Below are 25,905 nucleotides of genomic sequence, written 5' to 3' on the forward strand. Positions count from 1 at the left end.
CTGTGCCACACTGCCTTGGAGCCAGTCGATTATGGACTGAAACCTCTACAAACTGTGAGCTAAATAAAGCTTTCCTCCCTTAACTTTTGGGTGTCAGGTACTTTGTCTCAGCTATGAGAAAAGTAACTAAGACAGGTGTAATTAAGTATTTTAGGTCACAGTCTGCCTGAGCTATTCAGCATAAAGGAGTGTATGTGAGGACTCAGGAGTCAGTGAATGGCTGTACTGTACATAAATACGACAATTTTATTGAAGATGGGGTACCACTACTTATCTCCTCTGGTACTCTAGTCCTCTAATAGAACAGGTCAGTAGGTAAAGGCACAGTCAGGAACACTAATTGTAAGAGCTTTGGGAAATTTATTCGCACATGTTCTTGCCTCATTAACCTGCAAACAACTGGATTACATCATACATTGGCATGCATGTTTAAGAAACAGCAAGCAAATACTTCAATATTATCTTAAATGAAGCAGAAAGATAAAGCTGTTGAAATGTATTTCAAAGCCAGACTTACTGATTATTTGCACCATGATTCTCTTATTATGCAAAACAGAGAACTAATCACATACAAGGACACTTAGCATACTGAAATATAAAATATATACACTACTACATTTTCTTTTAAGAATAAAATATACCACTAACTTTGAGATTTGGAAACTGATTGAAAATGTTTTTATATGACATAGAAAACAAAAATATATTCCTCTTTATAAAGTTAAGGAGACTGATTTCCAGGAATGAATGAGTTTTAAAATTTAACAAGAAATGCAATGTTGCAATGTTGGACAGTCTAAATGTCTAACAGGATCTTATAGCTACTTTCATCTTAAAGCATCTGAGTAACTTGGGCCACAACATTCAATAATTCAAACTTTAAATTGCACCCTTTATCACTACTAGACTCAGAATTATGTTTTTTTCCCCCTGCAAGTGTGGTTTATTATAATCTTATATTTCCCCAAAGACCATTCAACACATTTATACTATTCCAGTAATTACCATGCTACCCAGAAAAACAAGTGAACAGTTTATTTAGAATTAAATGAGGGTATGGAATGTGATACAGTACAAGTAAGACACTTAAGATGGGCATAATGGTACTACACACAAAAGAAATGAAATTCCACTTCAAAAAAAAAAAAAAATCACAAGCCAAAAGAAAAAGCAATTCCACACTTTTAAACATAGTTCATGCAAAGCACTAGAAAATAACCCCAAACCCCAGCCACCCAAAAAATGAAAAGCTACCTGAAAATATTGCCATGCTACCACACTAACCACAGTATAATCATTCATGGAAAAACAATACATTAATTAAGCAATGGGTTAGATGAAATAACACAGTTTGCAATATTGTAAGCTAACAGACCACAATGATTTCAGATGACAACTGCAGATTCACTCACGGGGTAATATAGGTTAAATGCTGAGAGATAAGATATGTAAATATAAATTCCATTAATTCATTTCATCATCTTCTAATTATAAAACTTAGAAGCTTAGAGAACCTGAAAAATGTATATAAAACTTGACATATTCCATTTCTGTTAGAAGAAATGACAGTAGCATCAATATTTGCAATTAGTAAAGAGCTGTATAAAAGCACTTCAAGGTCAGGTTTTGACTTCTTAAATAATGATCACAATTTATACCATATAAACAACTCCAGAAATGCATTTTCTTTAATTCTTATTCAGCACTCTATGTACAACTACAGGTCAGTTACAGACTGAAATGTGAAAATGTGAAACAAAGGTGAACTTGTACAGAGTGTGATGTCTCATTTACAAAGACTAAAGTGGGTCAAAATCTTTCCTTGACTTGTGAAGGAGCTAGAGCCAACAAGCTCTGTACCAAGAGATCTTGAGTATGCTTCATGGAAAAAGACAGCTTTACATTAGGAAACAGGAATGACATTTTATGGGATACTTAGTCCTCCCACAGCTGCCAAATTGCACAGAAGCCTGGTCAACAGGTGGAGCACAAAGCGAAAGCGTATTTCCAACTGGGCAGACCATCAGGGAGGGGCAACTCAGTAGTCTCACTGTACTTGCCCATTCAAGAGGCCATGGAAGGACTTGAGACACCTACATTTATGATTCTTGGTTGAGTTTACCCATGGTGTGCAAACTGGCTATAAATATAATAATAAGATTAAAGAAACCCAGAAAAAAAAGAACAGGATAAAATACTACCCACTTCCATTGACTATTTTTTCCCCTTTTTTAGATTTAAGGTAATTAAAACCAGTTGGGGAATTATCCAGGGTTACTCTTCCCAACTCTGAAATTTAACTTGCTATTTACATTACACGGTAGGAACACATACATGTTCAAAAACAGTCTTTAAAAAACAGAAGCAGTAATTTTCATAGAATGTCACTGGAAAACCTTCAGAACGAACTCTATGGAGTTTGAGGTCAGAAAAGAAGTTTCTTTAGTAATCAGAACCTACCATAATTAGAGCTCTTTGGAATGTGTATCTTATACATAGAAAGGCATCACAAATTAAATCCCCAGAGTACTCATAACCTTCCTTAAATGACAAAGATTTCTAATGAGAGATAAATGGTTCCAGCAACAAATTAGTCTGCTAATTCAGTTTCCCCAACAAGGTCTCTACTAACAACACAGCCTCTGGACTCAAATATAAAGTCACTCGATCCAGGGTGATGCATGGTGAAGTGTGATACATATGAAAACACATTTGCAAACTGCCGCAGCTCTAAAACAGTGCATTTATATTACAAAGGAAAGTAAATAAATATTGGGCTAGTACAAAAGCTCTTATTTACAGTTTTACAAATGAATCTGTGTTCAGTGTAAATGCCGTGTTTTAAAGAACACAGGACTGTATTAGTAAAATGAGTTCTGTCGAGGGCATTGAGGGAAATGAGTTCCATTAGAATCACTGCATAATGTATAAAAGGTTCAAGTTAACTCTTAATAATTTAGTACAGACAAACCCAGTTTAACCTGGAATGGCATCTGTTAAAGTGCTGAAAAACAGGAAGTATTTAGAAAACACTGTACACTATTAAAGCTTTAATCAAGTCAGAATATTTAACTTCTTTCACATTTTTTATCCTTTTGCCACAGGCCGATGGGCAAGATGAATTTTTTTCAGCAAAGGAGTAAAACTTGGAGGCCATCAATTACTTCAGTGATTTCAGGTTCTCTGGAATTAGCTTCCTAAAGCAACTATTTATCCATCCACTGTACCTTCAGGCCTCACAATCTGGTAAGTAATTAAATATTCAGGATAAGCCTGGAAAAGAAAGATTAACTCAATTACTGGTTAACAAATTTCTTTGAAAGATAAAGAGACCTTCTGCACAGATTCCTCAACTTTAGGAAGGAGGTTCTAAATTAGTGTTGGAGAGTCATCTAGAGGCATTTTCTCAAAACATCTTTACCTTGACTCTAACCTTAAGATTCTCAGTTAGAAGGTCTAGGATGAGTAGTAAGTACATGTTTGTTTTTAATAGCCAAGTGCTTCTGATACCTACCCCTACCCGTGCCCCAACTCAGAACACTGCTCTAGAACAGCTTTTCACTGGCTACTTGCCACTAAGAATAGGAAAATTACACGTCTTTCCTACAGACAGATTAACTATTAAAACTAGGATTTTAACAAATTATATCTTACAGAAGCTAAAAAAAAAGGATTCAGGGCAATTGGCAAAATCTGAATAGGATAGATATATCAATAGTACTTTTCTGATTTTGATAATTTTAAGAGAATGCTCTTATTTTATTGTATTTGTACTTTTTCAAATCTGAAGTTATTCCTAAGTAAAAGCTAAAAGAAAATCCAGTTCTTAAGGGAATATACCTTATCAACTTAACAGATTAGTAAGAAGTTAAAAATATGGCTTTACAGTATTTTTGAAGATGAGTAAATAAAATCACATTACCTGTTCTCCTCTATAAATAACATATTCAGCTAATGCTAGGCCATTGACACTGGGCCGACCAGTGACCGAGTGATGACCTGGAGGAGAATGTGCCATTTTCATTGCACTGAACTGAAGGAAAGACTTTCCCAAGGTTACCCGGCAAAAGAGCAGCTGCCTATAATACAAAAAAGAAAAGATTACTCTGAAGAGAAATTTCACACACAAACATGACAATATCTGTGTACAGTACATAAGTTTTAAAAATACATTTATAAACAGTTATGATTTTGTATCATTCTACCCTCAAAAGAACTTTGTAAGGTTTAAGAGGCTTCGGTGAAGTGGCTTGCAAAGCTGCATATTTATTCTACTAAGTCTAGCGGATTCCACTTTCAAAATATATTTGAAATCCATGTGCGTGTAATTCTACTGCTACCATTAAGTCTTAATCAACAAAATTTTCACCTGAATTTTAACGCCAGTCTCCTATCCAGACTTTTCATTTGTGCTCTAATTCCCATCCCAAATGTTTTCCATCCAAGCAATCAGTGATTACAACAAACGTACATCAGGCCACATACTTTGCTGCCTAAAACTTTTTAGAGGCTGTTCACTATACTTAGAAGAAAATCCAAATTCTCTACAGAGGCTCCAATTCTCCACTCTGATCTTATATTCATTATGCCCCAGGCACATTCATTTTCCGTCTTCATAAAAGGCTAACCTGCCTTTCCTGATAGCATCTATCCATTTAGTTTTCTTAGTCATCTGGAAAAGCATCTCTTTTACCACTACTCACCTGAATGACGTCTGTTAAGTTTTCAGTTTATCTGAAATGTTACTTCCGCAGATAGAGCTTTCTTTAGCAACACCTGAAATAGACTATGACCCCACTCCCCTCAGGCATGTAAGTGACTGGCTATCCTTGGTGCTAAAGAACCTTTCAGTATTATTTCATTATTTCTTTTCAGAACAGAAGCAGCAGATTTTGGGGATCAGTTGATAATTTATTTTCCAAAGAAGCGAGGCTATACATTTTTTATTCCAAATTTGCCTTCTAGAAACCTTAGCATTTCTAATATATTTTCTGTTATACTCACAATGAGTCCCAAGATAACCCAGAATACAGAAGCCTTAAATTAATAAACATTTCCAGACAACCAAGTATTCTGTCCAAAAGACAGTACGGGGCAGTGGTGATGAACCTATGGCACACATATTATTGTTTCTAAGAGAGAAGATGTTAATTTATGAGTTGTTTTTTCTAAACTAAAATGTCAGTATACAGGTTTAGCTGCAGTGCTGGCCTTTTGAGATATGTTTTGGGTTGCACTTTGGGCACTTGGTCTCTAAAAGGTTTGCCATCACTGGTACAGGGGATATACCAGAATACTGTTTGTTACTCATAATCAGAACTATTTAGTCTTTAGACTACATATGATACCTAAAAGCAGCATTTGATTTATATAATCTTAGGAAATTGTAAGACTACATAAGGCCAAGTGTTGTGGTGCACGCCTGTAATCCCAGCACTTGGGAGGCTGAGGCAGGAGGATCGTTTGAGACCAGCCTGGGTTACAAAGTGAGCTCAAGGCCGGTCTGAACTGTACAGGAAGACCCTGTCTCAAAAAGACCAAACAAAACAAAACAAAACAAAACCACCTACATAAATTACCAGCCCAATTTATGACCTACCACAGAAGTGGTAGAAGGTCATACCCAGGCAGGCCTCCTATATAACACCTAGATTAGTCTAAATTAAGGGAAAAAACCAGCTATATGATAAAGCAACACAAAAATATACTATCACTTTGTTTCTCTCCAGGACTGCAGTTCTTAACCTTGACACCATTTTAAAATCAGTTGGAAAGCTTTTACAAATCCTAATGCCCACACCGTATTGCAAACTAATTAAATGGAACACAGTATGTTTTTTTAAAGCTCCCTAAATGATTCCAATGCTGCCAGCACTGAAAAGTACTGCTCTATGGTATTCCTGTAGATCAGTGTTCAGAAGTACCACATCACCTGCAAACATGGTGGAAACCAAGCTCTTTGGCCCCATCCTAGTCCTATTCAATCAGCAACTAAGATTCTAGCAATTTGCATTTTAACAAGCCTTCTAGGTAACTCTAACATATGCTAAAGTTTGATAACTACAGTGCCTTAACTGTGGAATAAATCTCAGCAATTAATTTTACCTGATTTCTCAAGTAACAGATGATTATTTTCTTATGATGATTTTATAAATTAGGTCCAAATTATTTGAATGATTTTAGCAAGTGAGGTAACTAAAAATGGGAAAAAAGTACAAAGTAGTTATTTGATAATTATTTGCTTTCCAAAGGGAATGAAAATGTTCTAACTATATCTCTTCCAGTGTACTATTACAGATTGAGGATTAGGATTATATCGCAGTGGGAGGCTGCCTCAGGCATTACCATAAATTATTAGACTTGGCAACTGGACGATGGTGATATGACTTGCAATGCCAGGGACTAAACTCAGGGTCTTACACACGAGAGACAAGGTGCTGACATGCACAGCTACATCTCCAGTCCCCACTCCAATATTCAAAGGGCACAATAAAGTTTCTTTCGTGCCCAATGTTATCTTACTCGGTGTTTTTAGTGTATGTGCTGCCAAAGCAAGCACGACTCAGCATTTTAAAAAGTCCTAGATGTTCTAATGAGTAAACAAGAAAAAGATCAAGTGCTTGAAATCATGTGTGGCCAATACAGGTCATCTGGTAAACATTAGCTATGATGATGCTTGGTGAGAACAAAAGCAACCTAAAACATGTCTAGTCTAGATTCCCAGAGTTGTCAGACATGCTTTGCCCTCGAAGTTTCTCAAAAATGCAACCAGTTCTTAATTGATTCTTAAAAAAAGTAAGTGAGAACACCTGATCTCTTACCTGTGGCAAATGTAACAAGATCTGTCCTTGTGAACTGGACACCCAGTACCCCCTCCAATTCCATATACATATTGATTGCTTTTGGAAGAGTTTTCAGCAAAATAAATCCCAGCTCCAAACATGCCACCAATGTATGCATGCCTTTCGTCAAAGCCTTTATGGATAATTGCATTCACAAAGGGAGACCCTGAAATACACATAGATAAGTAATTACCATTTTAAAATTTATCTTAGAAGAAAATGCAAAAACTAAAGCTGCTTCCTAGATTTTCTTTTCCTCTGCTGGACATTAAACCCAAGGCCTCGTCTATACCAGGCAAGCACTCTGTTACTGAGCCACACACCCAGCCCTAGTTAAAGTTAAATTCTAAAACACACACCATCAACACCATAGTAGAGCTGCTAAAATAAAAAGTGTAACAAGTTGTCAACCAATTTATAATTGATTTCCAGTGCTGCTGGGGATTGAACCTGAGTGCTGACCTACAATACCACCCCTTTTAAAATTTTTTTTTTTGAAACAGGGTCTCATTAAGTTGTCTAGGCTGACCTTGAAGCTATGATCCTCTTGCCTCAGCCTCCCATGGGTAGCATGTCACCATACCCAACTTTGTTTCCTATTTTAGAATAAAGAATTCCTAATGCCAATGTAGTTCTAATTGCATGGTAGTTCAGATACCAAGGAGAGATTCAACCAGCAAAACAGATTATTTGATATATCAATACAAGAAAAACCAAACTTTAGACCCTGAACTGAGTGTCTCATAATTCACCTTATGTAGCAGGCCGAATGCAATTAGGTCTTACATGCATGTGTCCATTATCTATTCTTTTCTAGATATCAAAAGCGGCCCAAGCAGCCTGTCACAGTCTCTTTCACTAGTTTCTCTTCTGTCCTTCTACTTGTCCTTTCATCACCTGCTATACAGATTCCATCTGCACATACAGCATTTCCTTTCTCCCTTGCATGTATGCCAGAAAGAGGGGCTTAGTGAAAGAGGAGTACTGTGGGACCCGGGCCAAGGAATGGAGTGAGGGTGGGGGTTAGAAAAAGCCAAACTAATAACGGCCAAATGATTTCTCATCAGTGTCCATCAAAAGACAGGAAAATATACTGAATTCTGCTCTGCAGAAAAAGAGATGAATAAAATCACTTTTGGAATTAACTTGGAAAAACCAAAACTGTTTATTTGCAGTCTAAAATAAAAAAAAATTATAACCATCAAGTTAAATAAATAACTGCTATGTTCTGTGCCAAGGATTATCATGATGATTTTTTTTAAGGTTTTGGAATTAGAAGCAATATTTAGATATTGCATATGAATTCATTCTGTTATAATCATTTTTCCAGATTGTTAAATTTTAATACTGTGTTTTGTAGAACTTTATAGGTCCCAACATTCTCTGTATCAAGGATAAATGAAGACGACAGTGGAACTTATAAAGGTAATATGCTTAAAAGTTTAATAAATACTACATTAGCATCTATATTCAACTTTGCCATACGCTTGAAATAGCAATCAACACCTGCCAGCCTGTGACACAAAGAAACCGGTAAATTTCCGAAATGGTATGCAATAGTGCTCTCATTTTGACTAGAGTTATTAGTAACCTCTACAGGTCCAATGACAATGGCTCTTCTAACAGTTAACTGGTCTGACAATCAGCATAGAGTGCATAATTCTTCAGAGGTGATGTCTATGCCTTACTTCAACTCAATCAACTAGTTAAAGATTCAAACACAATTTTTTGGAATGGTCATAAAAAGCAAAATCTATAGAAAGAGGTTGAAAATACGAATATAAATGTAAAACTTACAGAAACATTAGGTTTATTTAAAAAAATATACAGATTATTATGTCATGACTGCCCCAAATCTATCCTAATGTGGAGCACAGTGGCAGAGGGAGTGGGACTGTACCATGAAATAGCATTCTCTCATTTGCATGGTTGTGGTTTTCTTCAGACACTTCTTTTCTCCGGTGAGTGTATCTTTCCCATAGTTTTTTGTTACAAACCTTCTGAATCTACATTAAAAAATGAGAAAAATAATCACAACAGGATAAGGGCCACATATTTACCCAGAAGGTACCCACAACTTTTTTCTGAAATGTAAAATATACTTTATTTTAGTCAATTAAAAATACTATGTCTCAAATACGAAGTTTAAAGTATAGGCACATTTTAGATATCAAAAACTTCAAAGAGAAAAAGGCTATACATGGCCATCCATGAAGGTGTCAAGAATTTGTTTAACTGATTAAAATACTTCAATGTTAAAGTTACTCAAAATAAAAAAAATTATTGCTAAATTAATAAAATATGTCCTAATCACACATGCTAAGTTCTATATCTAAGTATTAGAAAGCGAACAGTATCCCCCTCTCATTTTATCTGGTTTAAAGTACCATGTTAGTCTGTAGTAAAAAAATACTTGAAACAGTTTTGCCTTCCAATTGCTAAATTGGCTATATCTCAGCACTCTAGAAGGCTACATATACATATCTCTCTCTCCAACTCTTGGTTTCCTTCCCATTTGCAAAAGACCTACAGTATCTCCCTGTTTCCTATTATCTTTTAGTTTGCTTTTTAAATTTTTTGTCTGAAGATAATGTAAAGCCAGATGCTAGTCTGTACTTTCATGGTCACAATTTCAGTGCTGCTTCCTAGTGTGTAAAGATGGTATAACCCCCTGGTGGTTCCTTGGTTCCTAGAGCATACCAGGGAACTGGTTAGTTTTAGTCTTGGCTCAAAATATTGCCACAGATGTGTAATCAAGGACCATAACTGGCAAAACCAGAACTCACAGAAATAAAACCACTTATGATGCACCTTGAGACCAGGTTAGGTGAAATAAATCAAGATACACAAGCTGCATGCTTTCTCTTATATGAGAAACCCCAAGTATGAATAATTTAAAAAGCAAACTAAAAGATAATAGGAAACAGGGAGATACTGTAGGTCTTTTGCAAATGGGAAGGAAACCAAGAGTTGGAGAGAGAGATATGTATATGTAGCCTTCTAGAGTGCTGAGATATAGCCATATGTCTCCACCCCCAGCTTTATTTTTATGGTTTTTAGTTTTTTTCCAGTACCAGGAATCGAACTCATGACCTTGCGCTTACCAGGCAGGCTCTGTGTCACTGAGCTAAATCCCCAGACCTCACCCCCAGCTTTAAAACACTCTCAAATGCAGGGTGTGATGGACCACACTTATAATCCCAGTACTCTAGAGGTAGAGGCAGGAGGATCACCAAGTTTGAGGCCAGTCTGGGTTACACAGTGAGTTCAAGGAAAGCATGAACGACAGAGTGAGACCATATCTCTAAACAAAAACACAACCCAGTAAAGAAAGATAACACTTTTAAAAGACTGGTTTTTTGGGGCTGGGGATTTAGCTCAGTGGCAAAAGCGCCTGGCTGGCAAGCGCAGGGTCGTGAGTTCGGTTCCCGGTACAGGAGAAAAACCAAAAAAAAAAAAAAAAAAAGACTGGTTTTTGAAAAACAGACTTAGTATATTAAAGTTTATAAAAAGTTAAAATGTCTGCCAACTCCCAGGAGCCTTGAGTAGTCAGGCTTAAAAAAAAAAAAAGCCTAAAACTGGGCATGCTGGCACTCAGCATTTAGGACGGGCTAAAGTGGAAGGATCTTTTGACCCCAGGAGTTCAAAGCCACCCTGGGCAACAAGGTGAGACATTGTTTCAAAACAACAATGAAAAAGCAAGGTATCATACAGGAAGTCTGTTTACAAAAAAGGCAAAAATGAGGTGTTTTCCTCCAAAAGCACACGAATGGTACTTTATATCTTTAAAGTCCTTAACCTACAGAATTTATCATTTTCCTAAGAGCTAGCAGGATTCTGAATTTGAATGTTATACAACTGATTAATTATTATTGGGTTATTTAAAACGGTACTTAGATTTTAAGAAGCTTAGCCTTTCAAGGATATATTTTTACCTCAACAGTCCATAAAGCCATGTCAGTGAAGTCATGGGCTGGAAGATGTCTCTCTTCCTATAAAAGTTACTCATAGCTTTAGGCTTTGGAATCTACAGTGTCAGAGAACTTTATTTTCACTCACTATTACCTTGAGAATATTGTATCTGTTGAAGATGCCACCTGCATGACCTCCATCTCTGTGTTCTCGGACTGTACTCTGCATCTGATGGAAAAACAGAACATATGTGCATTTGTTTTTATATGTTTCTTAATTTGTGAAACATGGTTACTGATTCATTTTTTTTTTTTTTTTTGGAGATAGGACGCTGCTTGTTGTAGTTCATGCTAGCCTTAAACACACAGCAATCTTCCCACCTCAGCCTCCTGAGTGCTGGGCTTATAGGAATGTGCCACCATGTCCAGCCCTCATTTTATTTTTGAGAATACAAGACAGATTTTAATATTTATTGTTGAAAGGATATGAATTCCATAAAATCACAAGTACTACTTTCTAGAGATGGCTACTAGTCATGTTAAAAACAGTATTTAGGTGAAAATCACATAATGCAAACTAAATTAAAAAAATGAGAATGCATGGTGAAATAAACATTCAAAGCTAATCATCTGACACATTAAAAAGCAAAACAATAATTTGATTTTAGTAATACAGCACAGTATGTATCTCATTGAGAGTTAAAATTTCTTGGGTTTTAGACTGTCATTAAACTTTGTATGTTCAACTCACATACATAAGGGAGATGTTCTTGGGGCATAAGCCTGGGTCCAATGGATCTACTGTTACAATTCTACTGTAAATTTGTCTTTTGTTTTTTTTTTGTACCAGGAATCGAGCTCAAGACCTTGCACTTGCCAGGCAGGCACTTGTGCTGCTGAGCTATATCCCCAGCCCCTTCTACTGTAAATTTGTACTTCAGCATTATAATACCTGGCTGTGTGTCTCAGTACCTTTCCCAGAGGGAGCTAGGAAACAGTCCATGTGTTTACTCACTTGATATGACAAAGGGCAAGGAGTGTGCATACATGCAGAAGTGTCAAAATGGGATTTGGATCTACCTTTATGTTCTAACTGGTTTTGCATGTATTTACCCAAGCATCACAGAGGGTCCAACAGACCCACATCATTTCCAGGATTTGTTTAAAAAAAAAAAAAAAAAAAGGTTTTTCTTTTGATTCTTCTCGTAGAAGTAGCCCAATTCAGTACAATGACACATGAAAAACCAGATTTGCAAGTTTTTAGAAGAGGTCAAAAGTGCATCACCAGATTACTCATGCATACATGATGAAGATGATCCATTAAGGTAAAATACATGCATTTATAACAGCAGAGCGGTGTGGGTGTATGATGATGATGATGACTTTGATGTCTGCCACATGAACAAAAGTTTCTGTGACAGTGAAATGGAGCAAGAATTGACTGATACAGACACAGGGAATGCAGACCTCCTTGATTCAGATGACTAAGAAAATAGCAATGTGAGTACATATTTGACTAGTGAAAATGTTACAAAATGGCCACCAAATGGAACAATCCAATGTTAGAACTAGGTCCAAAAATATGAGGGTTTTGGTAGGGGTGAAACACACTGGACAAAAATGCCAGCACTGTCATTCAGTGTTGGAAATTGTAACAGACAAAATGCTGCAAGGTGCTGTAAAACACACAAAGGCTGAAATGCAAGTAGAATGTTCTATATGCACCAATAGCTGTATTCAAAAATATATTTATTATGACACCTCACTAACTGAACTGAAAGCACTCACAGGTCTGCTGGACTTAGCACAGATTTCTCTCATGGTGATCGCAAGACCATAAAAGATTTATGAAAAAGTGGTCAGTCAAAATATGGCATAAAAATTTATGCCTTTATAGATGCAAAGACTTATTACATTTTCACTTTAGACATTTTACCCTAGAACTCAGCCTTCAGGTCCTCATTTGTGTAGTAATAAACCAAACGATGTTGTGAACAGACTTGTTGCTCCCATCTCCCAAACTAATCGGAATGTGACATTCAACAGTTTACCATTTCCAATTGATGCCACATTTGGTAATAGAGCATAAGCTGACTAGTACAGGAACTGTACACAGAAACAAAGTAGAAACTCCAAATGAAATGTTCCAATTTCAAAACAGAGGATTGTATAGTACAATCTTTGAATTTCAGAAAGACGTAACATTGCCTTTGTATATGGCAAAGAAAAGCGAACTGGTACTGCTGATGTCAACATTTTACCATGATTGAAATACTAACAGGGTAACCTTGACAAAACGGAAGCCTGAGATGGAAACTTTCAATAACAAAAGTGAAAGTGGAAAGGTCGTTGACGAGTTATGCTGCAGCTATGATGTCCCTTGAAACACAAAGCACTGATCAATGGTTGTGTTTTACTCAATCCTAAATATGTAGCATGAATAGTTTGATATTTTACAAAGAAAATAGTAAGTGCAAGGTATCATAAAGAAGTTTTTGTAGAGGACTGGGACTGGAGCTCATAAGAGATCATTTACAGCAGAGGGAAAACAAAATGTTTCTGCCCAAGGAACTACACAGAAAAATTATAGAGCACTCTAGTGAGCTGACAGATGAATAGGAAGGTAAAGCATCACAAAGACCTACTACTGCGACAACAGGAAAACAAAAAAGATATCAACCATGCCCTACAAGTACAAGAAAATAAAACATATGTGCTATCAGATAAGCAATACTTGTGTATGGAACATACAGCTGTCATATATGAAGACTGTCTTGAGTGTGACAGTTGAAGCAAAGCTTACTTCTGTGGGAGACTTGTTTGTTTACATTGCAGTTCACATAGGGTTTTTTTTTTGTACCGGGAAATCTTTCAGGTTTTATAAGCAAGTACACAGCTGATATGAAAATGTTGGTGTCTACTCTAAGCACTCATTACGTTTGATTCCGTATTTTATTGACATTTTATTTCCTTGTTAAGTGCATGTTGTACAATATATTAGGATGCTCCTGACAAATCAGGAAAAGAGGTAACAAGGATGTCACGTAGGAAAGTTAAGCCCATGTATTGTCAGTGCAAGTCAGATGTGTGCATGGAACATGCAGTTGTCATGTGTGAAGACTGCCATGGATGTGACAATGGAAGCAAAGCTCATTTTTGTGGTAGAGTTCTATTGGTATTTTCATTGTAGTTCATGTAGGAATTTATTTGTGATGTTATCTTTTAGGTTTTATGAGGAAGTACACAGCTGATGTGAAAATGTTGATGTTTATTCTGAAGGCACAATACATATTAAGAATTTAGCAATTTATTTTATTGACATTTTATTTTCCTGTTAACTACACACTTTATAGTAAGAAACTCCTGACAAAACAGCAAGATCGCTGAGATGTCAAGCATGTCCTATAAAAAGGCTAACAAAGCAAAAGATACGTTTTGTTACTGTAGGTGATGTGTTGGGTACAGACTGTGCTGTTGTCATGGCTGAAGCCTGCCTTAGGGGTGATGACTGAAGTAAATGCTATGGAAATTTATTTCTGATGTTTTTGTAGTCTTTGTATACCAAAACCCAATTGATATTGAAAATTTTGATGCTTTTTTTAAACAATAAATATTGAAAACTCAATACTTTATTTTTCTGGTATTTTTTTCCTGTTAAGGGTTAGGGTTGCTTAATATAATAAAACTCATAAAATTAAAACTAATAATTCATCAATAGAAATACTCTAAAGAATAACCCTGGGTCTGACAGACAGACCTAAGTTTACGTGCCTTGATGACAAATGCTGCAAGCTGAAGTATTCTTTAAGGTGGGAAAGCAGGGTGGGGTGGCACAGGGCTGTACTCAGCACTCGGAAGGCTGAAAAGGAGGACTGCTGTGAGTTTGAGGCCAGCCTGGGCTGCATAGTGAGTTCAAGGCCACCTGAACTACAGAGACCCTGTCTCAAAAAAAAAAAAAGAAAAAAAAGTGGCACAGCACTAGGCCGTGGGTCTCATCTCCAACATACACACACACACACACACACACACACACACACACACACACAGTAAAGTGTACAGGAGGGCATCGTTCAAAGATTTCAGTTGATCCAAGGGTTCTTTGGAAATAACACTAGAGTAAAATTTTCCTGGATAAATAGTGTGTGTCTACATGTTCTAGGTCTTGAAGTTTCTAGAGCCCCAATGAAAGCTGTGAACACCAGTACTTTCTTTCAAATGACATCAACTTCTTTTCCAACAGGATACCATGTTAGATATGTGCCTCCTAGATTATGTTTGCCAGATAAAATGCAGGATGCCTCATTAAAGTTGAATTTCAGGTAAATAATTTTTTTTTTTTTTTTTTAGTGTAAATATGTCCCTTTCAATATATGGGATATACTTAGCCTAGAATTTTTTTTGTTCTTTATTTGAAATTCAAATTTAACTGGGTAGGGTCGGGATTTAGCTCAGTAGTGCAGTACCTGCCTGGCAAGCATGAGGTCCTGAGTTTATTTCCCAACAGCCCCCCTGCCAAAAAAATAACTGGGTATCTTTTATTTTTATTTTATTTTATTTAGTTATTTATTTTTGGTTTTGGTTTTTTTCCGGTACCGGGAATGGAACTCACGACTTTGTGCTTGCCAGGCAGGCGCTGTGCCGCTGAGCTAAATCCCCAGCCCCTCCTTTATTTTTATTTGTTAAATCTGCCAATACTATTTGTTTATAAGATTTATAATTGCTATGGCAAATTTTATGTATGTCATGCATTGCTTAATGATGAGACTACATTCAGAGAAATGTGTCATTAACTGACTTTATCACCATGCAAATATCACAGAGTAGTTATACAAACGAGCACAGCTGTCTATGAGCCACTAGGCAATATAATCTTATGGGATGACCATCATATATGTAGCCTGTCTTTGACCAAAGTGTCATTATGTAGCACATGACAGTATATTTTTACATAGTTTAACAGGGTTCATAGCTTAACAAAGTAAAATACACTTTCTAGTATATCTAGTTTACTATAGCTTAATGAGTTTAATTTGAATCTAAACCTTTACAATTAACTTCTGATTTATAACAAATTTAGGAGATAGAGCAAATTTAATGACAATGAATAAATAACATCCAGGAACAGAAAAAAAGAGAATTCTGTGTCAGTATTAATTGTAGTGAACCAAGTAACTAGAATTAAGGTTTACTGAGGGAACATACTCTATATTTTTTTTTTTTTTTTTTTTTGGTTTTTTGGTTTTTCTCTGGTACCAGGAACCGAACTCACGAACTTGCGCTTGCCAGGCAGGCGCTTTGCCACTGAGCTAAATCCCCAGCCCCTGTACTCTATATTTTAAAACCACATTGCATGTCATCTGGAAGCTTGCAGAAAATTTAGGAATTGAAGGAACAATAAATTCAGCTAATCTATCTTTTCCATTTAAGGAATGCAAACATACCTCTTCCTCCACAGACTGAAACTCTTTATCATCAGGGGACAGATCTATGAGAATTGTTCCGCTACCAGAGTTGTTCAAAGTCAAATATGGGTTAAGACCTAAGAAATGAAATTTGAAGGTAAAACATTTTGCCAGTAAACAACACCAACCAAAAATTAGCACTGCATTTATCTGATGCTTACTACCAATATTTAAAAACATTCAATTTTGTAGTAGTTCAGATTTACAGGATGGTTAAACACACAGAGGGTTACAGGACACCCTTCACCCAACACCCTGTTCAGTTATACACCACTTTACTTACATTTTACTTGAATTTCACTAGTTTTTCCCACTAATGTCTTTTCCTTCCATGATCAAAACTAGGACACCATATTGCATTCAGACTGGGTTTTATAATAATATTTCAGAAAATCTTTCTCCTTTTTATCTCCTGTTCTTTTTTTTTGTTTGTTTTTTTCCGGTACCGAGAATCCAACTCACGACCTTGTGCTTGCCAGGCAGGCGCTGTGCCACTGAGCTAAATCCCCAGCCCCTATCTACTGTTCTTAATGTGTTTATAATTCATTTTTTTCTCGAAATTACTTCTACTACTTTGGGACTGAACTAGGGATTAAACCCAGGGCCTTACACATACTAGGCAACTGTTCTACCACAAAGTTACACCCCAACCCCATTTAAAATTTTTTATTTTGGAAACAAGGTCTCATAATTTTCCAAGGGCTCCAACTTAAGCTTTCCTTGCCTCTGCCTCCTGAGTAGCTGGAATTATGGGGACGCACCGCCATGCTCAGCTTCTGTCCTTTAATTTCTGCCAAATTAAAGGCTGCCAAAGCTCTGCTGCTTTTTCAGGTAGGAGGCCATAAGTGCTGGGCTAATACACTAGAGCTTTGCCACTGGAGATTAAGAGCACTATTATATAGAGTACTACCATCAAGTCACACTCTGAAGCTTTAGAGGAATGTCTGATTAAAATGTGTGTAGGAATTATGGAGAACATATAGAATATTAGAATAAAGACTAACAAATGCTTGACTAAGGCATCTGCAACCTACCCAAGATGTTTATCAATATGGAGAGATTACTAGTAATCTAGTGACTTAACGCAGTGAATAGTTAGTAAGATGAGACTTCCAGGTAACCAGTACAGGCAGCTATTGGTTCCTCTTTGCAAATCAGGCTTAGGTATAGGATCCTGGCTTCAAATGAAGATGAAGACGGTGGTAACTTTATGTAGGAACATGGCCCTGATGTTTGGAAAAGACAAAACATTCTGTCTCAGGACCAAGTTTCTCCTCCATCTAGAAATAAATGCTCCTATCCTTCTGGAAGTGGATGTATCAGAATAATTACAGGACTAGAGGTGACAAGGAAGTACCTGTGCCATGTGGGAGCAGTGTATCTAGTTCTGTCATTGTTTCCTGAGACTCTCAATGCAGTCATAATAACTAGGATGTGTTTAATTGTACAAACACAATCTGCTTTCCGTTTCTTAGTAAACTTTTTCCCCCTGCTATCCGAGTACTCTATCACAACTGCTATCATACCGGATGGCTATTAGTCCAGTAGTCACAGTGGCAGTCCACAACTAGCATTCTGTTTCTTCATCTTTTATGCTATTCATACTACATATGAATATTCCTGGGAATCATGGTTTTCTCTTTTATCTTATACAATTTTTTCATCTATACTAGACACAAGCTGAGGGTATAGCTCAGTGTCATAGGCACCTGCTGGGCAAGGACAAGGTTGTGAGTTCGATTCCCGAAACAAAAAAAAATTAAAAAGAAAAGCTGTTATACTAGACACAGCCAGGATTTACTTCACATTTTAATCATTTTGCTCTAGCCTCTACCAGGCAAGTAAAGTAATTTACCCTTTAGTTGACTGTATTTCACAATACCAATTTAAAGCATTCCATGGCATGAATAGTATTTTTAGAGGTACTTTTATTTCTTTAAGAGGTGAACTCCATTTTATCTAGTACATAATACTTCCTGAAAAACCCTTCACTACTCCTAATGAAGGTTTCTTTTCAAACAGGTTGTAGGGCCATGACTTCAATCATAAGAGTGCTTTTGGTCTCAGGGTAAACTATTCCTTTAGTTTAACAATAAAGTCAAAATTTTTTAAACAAGTCACCCTTTAATGCCAAGACACCGTACATAGGAAGTGTTAGTATCTGTTGAGCGACGGCAATTTGCATTTTCCTTAATCACCAACTTGAAAGAATAAAAATATTATCAAACTTTGTTTTAATTTTATCAATTACAACTTATTCTTTTCCAATGTTTACATTCTAGATGCTCAGAATTTTAGCTATGTAAGAGATATACTACCTGATTTGATGGGGTAGCCTGATACCTAGTCATTATGTGTTATATTAGTGTAAGAAATGAGATATCTAAGTTTCAACTCTTTTAGAATCATGACCTTTTAGAGCTAAAATAACTTCAGAAATGATCTAACTTCCCCATTTCCAGAAGTTAAAGCAACCCTCAAACTTTTGAATGGCCTTGAAATTTTACTTAGGCTCATACAGTCAATAGCAACAGCTCAGGCAGTGTAACTGTTAGTGGAGGCCTTGATCTCAGGTTTCCCCAGTTTTCATTAGTGTTCCTCCTATTCTCTCATACAGACTTTAAGTTACCATTTAGCACACTGACTTTGTGTAAACTTACTGACAACAGTAATTAAAACAAAATACCTTGTTGTCCAGAAATAAGTCTTTCAACTCCTTTAATTAGCTTATGCCTATGTCCATAAGCATTGATTCCAATCTCCTTCAGCTCTTTGTGCCCCATCTCAACTAATACATCCAAAGTGATCTAACAAAAGAAGATGAAACTATTTAGAATGATTACTCATTTGATGGACAGTCACATATTACTATTCTCATAATATGTTAGCTTCATATATCAAATTATTTTGAATAGTTTTGATAGGAAAGACTCATTTGTTAAACTGAAGTTAACTAAAAATAAAAAGAGCAAAACAGAAAGTCAAGTCATGAATGCACTTTCAAATTAACCTTATTCAGGTGTAACAACATTTCATCTTTTCCATTATACCTCCTGCCCACAACCCAACGTGTTTATATTCACTGTCTTCTATCGTTTCTTTAGTTTGAATTAGGCTAACCATCACCACTGTTCAAATTAATCCTTTCACTTAGAATGTATTATTTCTCCTTCATGAAATTAAAGCCTTTTAATCCTGTTTTATTTATATACCTTTTGTGGGGCGATGCCTGAATAGTCTAGTTCGTAAGTAATTTTTTTCCTTCACTGAATTTCTAAAATCTCTGTGAACTTTTATTTTTGTATGTTCTTGTTCTAGCTCCATAACTATGTTGAAGGTTCCTCTGGATCCAAGTCCACAATAACTATGTATATTTTTTTGGATAACAACAAAATAATCAGAAAGTAGCTGGGCATGGTAATGCATGCCTGCAATCCCAGCACTCAGGAGGCTGACACAGGAGGATTGCTGCAAGTTGGAGGCCAGCCTGGGCTACGTACTCAGTTCAAGGCCATCCTGAACTGTACAAAGAGACCCTGTCTCAAAAAACAAACAACAAAAAAAATCAGTAAATGTATTCTGAGAGAATACCTTCAACTCAAACTACCCGAAAAGCCCAGATCTATAGCTAGTATATTCATATACCTTCCCATAGCAGCTAGCAAAGTATCAAGGTTGTGAATGACAACAGAACTGAATAAAGAGCGCTCAGGAATAATTTATTTAAAGGACTAAGGTAAACTTGACAGTCAAGAACGAGAATTTATTACCATATGAGAGTCAATTTTTATGATCTAATAAATTAAGTGGAAATTCCAAGATCAATTCAAATTAGATGAATGACATGACTGCTGTCTAGTATCTTAAAAAGCACTCAGAGCTGGGAGTGTAACTCTGAGGAAGAGCACATGGTTAGCATGCACAAGATCTCAACACCAAACAGAAACAACCCAAAAGATATACTCCCTCCCAATAGTTTCCAAGGTGAAAGGGATTTCATTTCAAGTATGTCCTAAATTTTCTTTTGAGTTTTGATAAAACATAAAACCAAGCAATACAATTCATCTACTCACCTGTTCTCTCTCAAATATATCCATTAAGTGCTCAAGTCCAAGATTCCTTACAAACTGAGTTATGCTAAAATCTACTCCAGGAACTGGGAGAAAAAAATACAGAACAAACAAAATTTCACATCAGAACATGTATATCAACACTGTAATGAAGTTTTGTGATGTTACCATATATGTGAAAAAAAATAAAAATGAGGCAAAATATTATATTAACAGCCACCTAGGACAGAAAACTGAATACAATGTCAAAAGTTACAAATACAGCAGGTGCAGCAGCACATACCTATAAGGCCTGCTACTGAGGGGCTGAGGTTGAGGTAATCTAGCAAGACAAAAACAGACACACACACAAAAACCAGGCATGGGAGCATAGGTGTGTAAACCCAAAACTCTAGGAGGCTGAGTGTGATTGAAAGTTTGAGCCCAACGTGAGCAACTTAGCAAATACCTATTTTAACCACTTAACAGTTTACCCCGAGTGTCACTCAGGCAGCGCATTTGTTTATGTACTGATTACCCTGAGCACCCCTTGGGCAGGTGTCACTTCAATAAGTCAATTCTTGTACTGGATATAGTTGGTAAAATTGTTCTTTTTATATTTCCTATTGTATTATCTTATTAATGAAAACTAATGAAAAAATATGCAATTTTTGGTCATCCTGTATTTAAATAATTGGACCAGTAAGTAGTTAAAAAAAAACGAAACACAAAACAAAAACAGCTAGATTAGTGTCAAGGCCTTGGGGTCAAGCTCTAGAAGTGAAAAGGCAGGGGGAGGAGTTGGCAAAGACCAGCACTTGTGTAGCATGCTCAAGGCCCTGAGTTCAATCTTTAGTATCACCCAAAATATTAAGACACATAAATTTTAACATTAGAGAAAACAGTTAACCAATGGAGGCATTCCTCTGTTAAAAAAACTTCTCATTTTTTGTTTTAAACTTTAATTTTAACTGTGATCTTTAATCAGTCTTGTCATAGGTATAGGCAAAGACTATGAACAAAACCCGGATCACATGGGAAATATTACAAAGAATTAACAACTGGAACCTCATCTTATTAAAAGCCCTTTGCACAGTAAAAGAAATCAACAGAATGAATATACAACCTAGAGCAGGGAAAAAATTTTTGCCAATTGTTCTTCCGATGCCTAATAATACTTAGAACATACAAAGAATTGAAAAAAAATCACACCCTCCCCAAATTTAAAGACCCAATCCACAAATGGACATCTGAGATGAATACACACTTCTCACATGAAAAAGTACAAAAACAGGAAATAAATATATGAAAAATGTTCAATATCATTTGTCATTAGAGAGATGCAAATTAAAATAATGCTGAAATTCTACCTCACTCAAGAAAGAATGGTTATTATCATTATCAACAATCAACCAATAACAAACCCTGGCAGGGTGTGTGGAAAAAGGAAACCTTCCCCACTGCTGGTGGGAGTGTAGACTGCTGCAACCACTGGAAATCAAGTGTGGAGATCCTCAAAAAACTAGGACTAAAGATCCCATTTCACTCAGCTATTCCTCTTCTTGGTACCTTCTCAAAAGAAAAGCATCATAACCACAGCGATACATGAGCACCCATGTTTTTAGCAGCACAGGTTGTAATAGCTAAATCTTGGAACCAACCCAAATGCCCATCAACTGATGAATGGATAAAAATAATGTGGTTTTTTAAAATACAATGGAGTACTATTTTATGGTTAAGTATAAACCTGAGACATTTATAGCTAAATTTTGGATGGACCTTGAGACCATATTTTTTAAGTGAAAAAATCAGACACACATGTGTAAATATCACACTGTCTTTCTTGTGTGAGAAACTGAAAGTGTAAATAAGAACCCATATGTATAACAGAAATTGTGAAATAGGAAGAAATTGTTCAAAAGGAAAGGGGGCTGGGCATGGTGGTGTACGCCTGTAATACCAGCATTCAGGAGAGTAAGGCAGGAGGATCGTTGCGAGTTTGAGACCAGCCTGGGCTACAAGATATGTCCAAGGCCAGCCTGAACTGCATAGTGAGACCCTGTCTCAAAAAGACAACAACAACAACAACAACAACAACAACAACAACACAGCCAAAAAAAAAAAAAAAGGGAAAGGGGAACTAGGGAGTCGGGGAAAGGAAGGAAAGGAAAAGAATGAGAAAAGAAAGATAACATGAAAGCAAAGCTTTGTAAATAAGGAGGGGAAGTGGGGCTGAAAGGAGGGGAGCAGAATGGAAAAAAAGAGGAATCAAGATATATCACATACAGGTACAAATTCCCTATCAATGTGATCATTGTGTATATCTAAATTGTATCAATAAACAAAAAAATAAAATCAGTCTCATATCTTTCAGGAGGTAAGCACCTTTATAAAAAGTTTATGAAAAATTCCATATTATTGCATAGGGGTCAGGGGAATCTTGACAGGTAAAGTTTGTACCTAGAGTGCAAGTTAGCAGCACAAGACTCCTCAGCTTTCAACATAGGAGGAGAGAGTTATATTAGGAATTTTATTAATAATTCAAAGAAAAGCACAAATGGCTAAAACTTTTAGGCTATGTTAATTAATGTGATAGCAGTTCTATTTAAGGTTAAAAAATTGAGTTCCTAGGATTCTGAGTGACAAATATGAGGTTGCTATACAAGCAAAAAAGTTACTTTTACAGAATATCTTACCTTCCTTCCTTTCTAAACTGGAAGCACCCTCTGTTCCACTTGAGCTAACTACTGAAGACAGTTCAGAAAAACTCCCAGATAAGTTGTCAAGACTGCTGGCTGCAGAAAGGCTTGATGGGCTGGGTGGACCTGAGGACAGAGAATCCGCAGTGGCTCCTGGGCTTCTCATACCATTGAGCACTTGAGGTTTGTAACATGAAGGCAGAGCAGATGGGGGCATGGCTGCTGTCAGGAGAGCGCTGACGTCGTCTGCCTAGAGTACATTTCAGAGACCCAATCTGTCATAAGTAACTTTTAAAATTCTTTAACACCTAATAGAATACAGTAAAAAATAAGACAAAACCCAGCAAATGTGCGCTACCAACTGTTTTAATACTTGACTGCTTTATCTTAAAAGTGAAGCAAACAGATATTCAGCTAAACTTACAAAATGTAATTCAGAGCATCTCTTCCAGATCTCATATAGTCAAAATAAAATTCAAATGTGGCAAAGCATGAACAAAATTCTAACTCTGATAACTGAAAAGGACTAAAATGAATCAGAAATATCAACTTCTTTTTTGCTTTTTTGAGACAGGGTCTCGATATGTAGTTCAGGCTGGCCCTGAACTCACTATATAGCTCAGGCTGGCCTTGAGCTTGTGGCAATCCTCCTGCCTCAGCCTTCCAAATGCTGGGACTACAGGTGTGCACTACCACACCTGACAGAAATATCAATTTTAAAAGGTAAGGGTGTTTACCCTATTGTGACTCTGAAATAAGCAATTCAATCTATAGGGAATTGAATAGATGAAATTATGTTTACATTTCTTGGAAAATATTCAGTGATATATTTGTTCCTCAAATTGGGATAACATTTTTTTTGGTAAAAAAGTAGTAATTTTCATAAAATCTGCCAGAATAGAAAAAAATCTCCCCAATGTACTGGTACATTAATTTGTTTTACTAGTGATGAATAACAATTTTTCACAATGCTCAATTAAGTTTCTGAATAACTTAGCACAAAGTTAATCACTGTTTTCACGGCTAGTCATTTACAGTGCCTACACCAATCCTCACCTTTTTCTTTCCCCTCAATCTGTGCATTTTATGGCACTCATAGTTTGTATATAATATCTGTTTATAATAATGGCACCATTAATTGGATCTCTTTTATGTGCCTAATACCATGCCAAGCACTTTAAATATACCACCTTGTTTAATTCTCATATTGACTAGATATATTTTCTCTCTTACAAATATGGATCTAAAAGAGTTAGGCAACTTGTAACATTATACAAGTATAAGGAGCAGAGGCTGGAATTCTAGACCAGGTCTGTTTGACTCTATAAAGCTCATGCATGTTCTCCAAAGTATTTTGTTTCACTGTCACTAATTCTATCAGATAAATGAAGGTAAGGTGGAATGAATTCTAAAAGTTTACTTTTAAGGTAGTTTGGACTGCAAAGACAATGTCCCAGAAGAAATAATGCTGCAAGTATGGTTGGGTTGTCAGCCAGCTGAGAAAAAGCAATAAAACTCTAAATGCAGCCAAACTAAATCAGTTTCTCACTGTAGCTTGAACAATGAAATTTCTCAGTAGAAAAGAGTTTGTAGAAGAGGCTCTCCTTCCTTTCCATTTTAGTTTCTTTTTCATTTTCCTTTTTCGCTCTGGTCAATGTCCTTTTTTTTTTTGGTACTGGGAATCGAACTCAGGACCTTGCACTCGGCAGGCAGATGCTGTGTCACTGAGCTATACCCTCAACCCCACTTTTCTCTCTCTCTTTTGTTTTGGTCAGTGTCCTAAGTGGTAGAGGTAACAAAGCAGAGGTGAAAAGTAAAATGGAGGCTCTCACATGAGATTCAGTGGAAGGGTGCGGAGGAAAAAAAAGTAACAGGCTTACTAAAAAGGACTCAATGGTAGCAGGCTTTGTGGCTAGTTATATTCTGAGGGCAATGTTCCTAGCTGAGCAAGTTGATTAAGATCTACAGTATATACTATCTTGTTCTACATGCATTCTAACAGTTTTCACAGAGGACCTGTGTCTGATTTGGTTTTTAACAGGATCAAACGTAAACAACTATAGTGCTGTCTTTCCCATTTCCACAGTAATTAGTATATGACTACTAATTCATAAACTCTGTTATTTACTTATGATAACAAAGACATCTTGTATTTAAGACTGGGCTCAACATACAGATTTTTGCCACATTCATTTTGAAGACATTATATATCTATCAAGTGAATTTTAAAGGGCCAGGAAAGCATTGAGATTTTTCAAAAAGCGTATCACTTACTGAAACCAAATCTAAAGGTGTTTGTCCTTCCTGATTTTTAAGAGTAGGATCAGCTCCATGGGCCAATAATAAAGCACAAAGCTGTGTCCGGCCCTTTTGGGCTGCTTCATGCAAAGGTGTGAAGGCCCATTTGTCCGTGGCATTGACACATGCATTATACTTTATTAGTAAAGCTGCTACATCTACATGCTGGAAAAGAAAATACTCTTGTTACAGTCTAAAATATTATTTTATCCCATTTCAGTTCTTAAGAAACTAGCTATCTACTTCTGTATTTTCAAACTTATTCTGTAAATAAATATTAAAGCTGTTTCTACCATTAAAGGTAGTTGCTTAAAACTTAGATATTTCAAAAAAATCTACAAAATAGTTAATGATCCTCTTGCCTCAGCCTCTTGAGTGCTGGGATTACAGGCATGCCACTATGACCAGCACTAATATACCTTTAATGATTTCTAATTTACATGGATAACTGCTGAAAATCAATTTATAACTAGCAGTGTTCTTCAATTATCCAAATTATACTACTGATAACAGTCAATACTGATCATAACATTCAGGGGTGTTATAAGTCAGGACAGACTTCAATCTTCCTTTTTTTTTTTTTTTTTTTTTTTGGTTTTTCTCCGGTACCAGGAACTGAACTCACGACCTTGCACTTGCCAGGC

General features: G+C 36.3%; 1 protein-coding gene across 2 annotated transcripts in view; it reads right to left on the reverse strand.

The window, feature by feature from the left end:
* Nucleotides 1-343: 343 nt before the first annotated feature.
* Nucleotides 344-25,905, reverse strand: part of Tnks2 (tankyrase, TRF1-interacting ankyrin-related ADP-ribose polymerase 2) — a 73,255-nt gene continuing 47,693 nt past the window's right edge. Inside the window, exons 18-27 of one of the 2 annotated variants that reach the window (XM_005385828.2) lie at nt 25,238-25,426; nt 22,961-23,213; nt 20,289-20,371; nt 18,902-19,022; nt 16,195-16,292; nt 10,908-10,982; nt 8,743-8,848; nt 6,822-7,008; nt 3,923-4,079; nt 344-3,273 (exon numbers count right to left, since the gene is read on the reverse strand). In XM_005385828.2, coding sequence (XP_005385885.1) covers nt 3,211-3,273; nt 3,923-4,079; nt 6,822-7,008; nt 8,743-8,848; nt 10,908-10,982; nt 16,195-16,292; nt 18,902-19,022; nt 20,289-20,371; nt 22,961-23,213; nt 25,238-25,426 — 1,332 coding nt within the window. In that variant the 3' untranslated portion in view covers nt 344-3,210. The remainder of the gene's footprint in view (nt 3,274-3,922; nt 4,080-6,821; nt 7,009-8,742; nt 8,849-10,907; nt 10,983-16,194; nt 16,293-18,901; nt 19,023-20,288; nt 20,372-22,960; nt 23,214-25,237; nt 25,427-25,905) is intronic. The other variant, XM_013514874.1, reaches the window with a different exon arrangement.

Source organism: Chinchilla lanigera, unplaced genomic scaffold (assembly GCF_000276665.1).
Source record: "Chinchilla lanigera isolate Chin_1 unplaced genomic scaffold, ChiLan1.0 scaffold00024, whole genome shotgun sequence".
In the NCBI taxonomy this organism is placed as follows: Eukaryota; Metazoa; Chordata; class Mammalia; order Rodentia; family Chinchillidae; genus Chinchilla; species Chinchilla lanigera.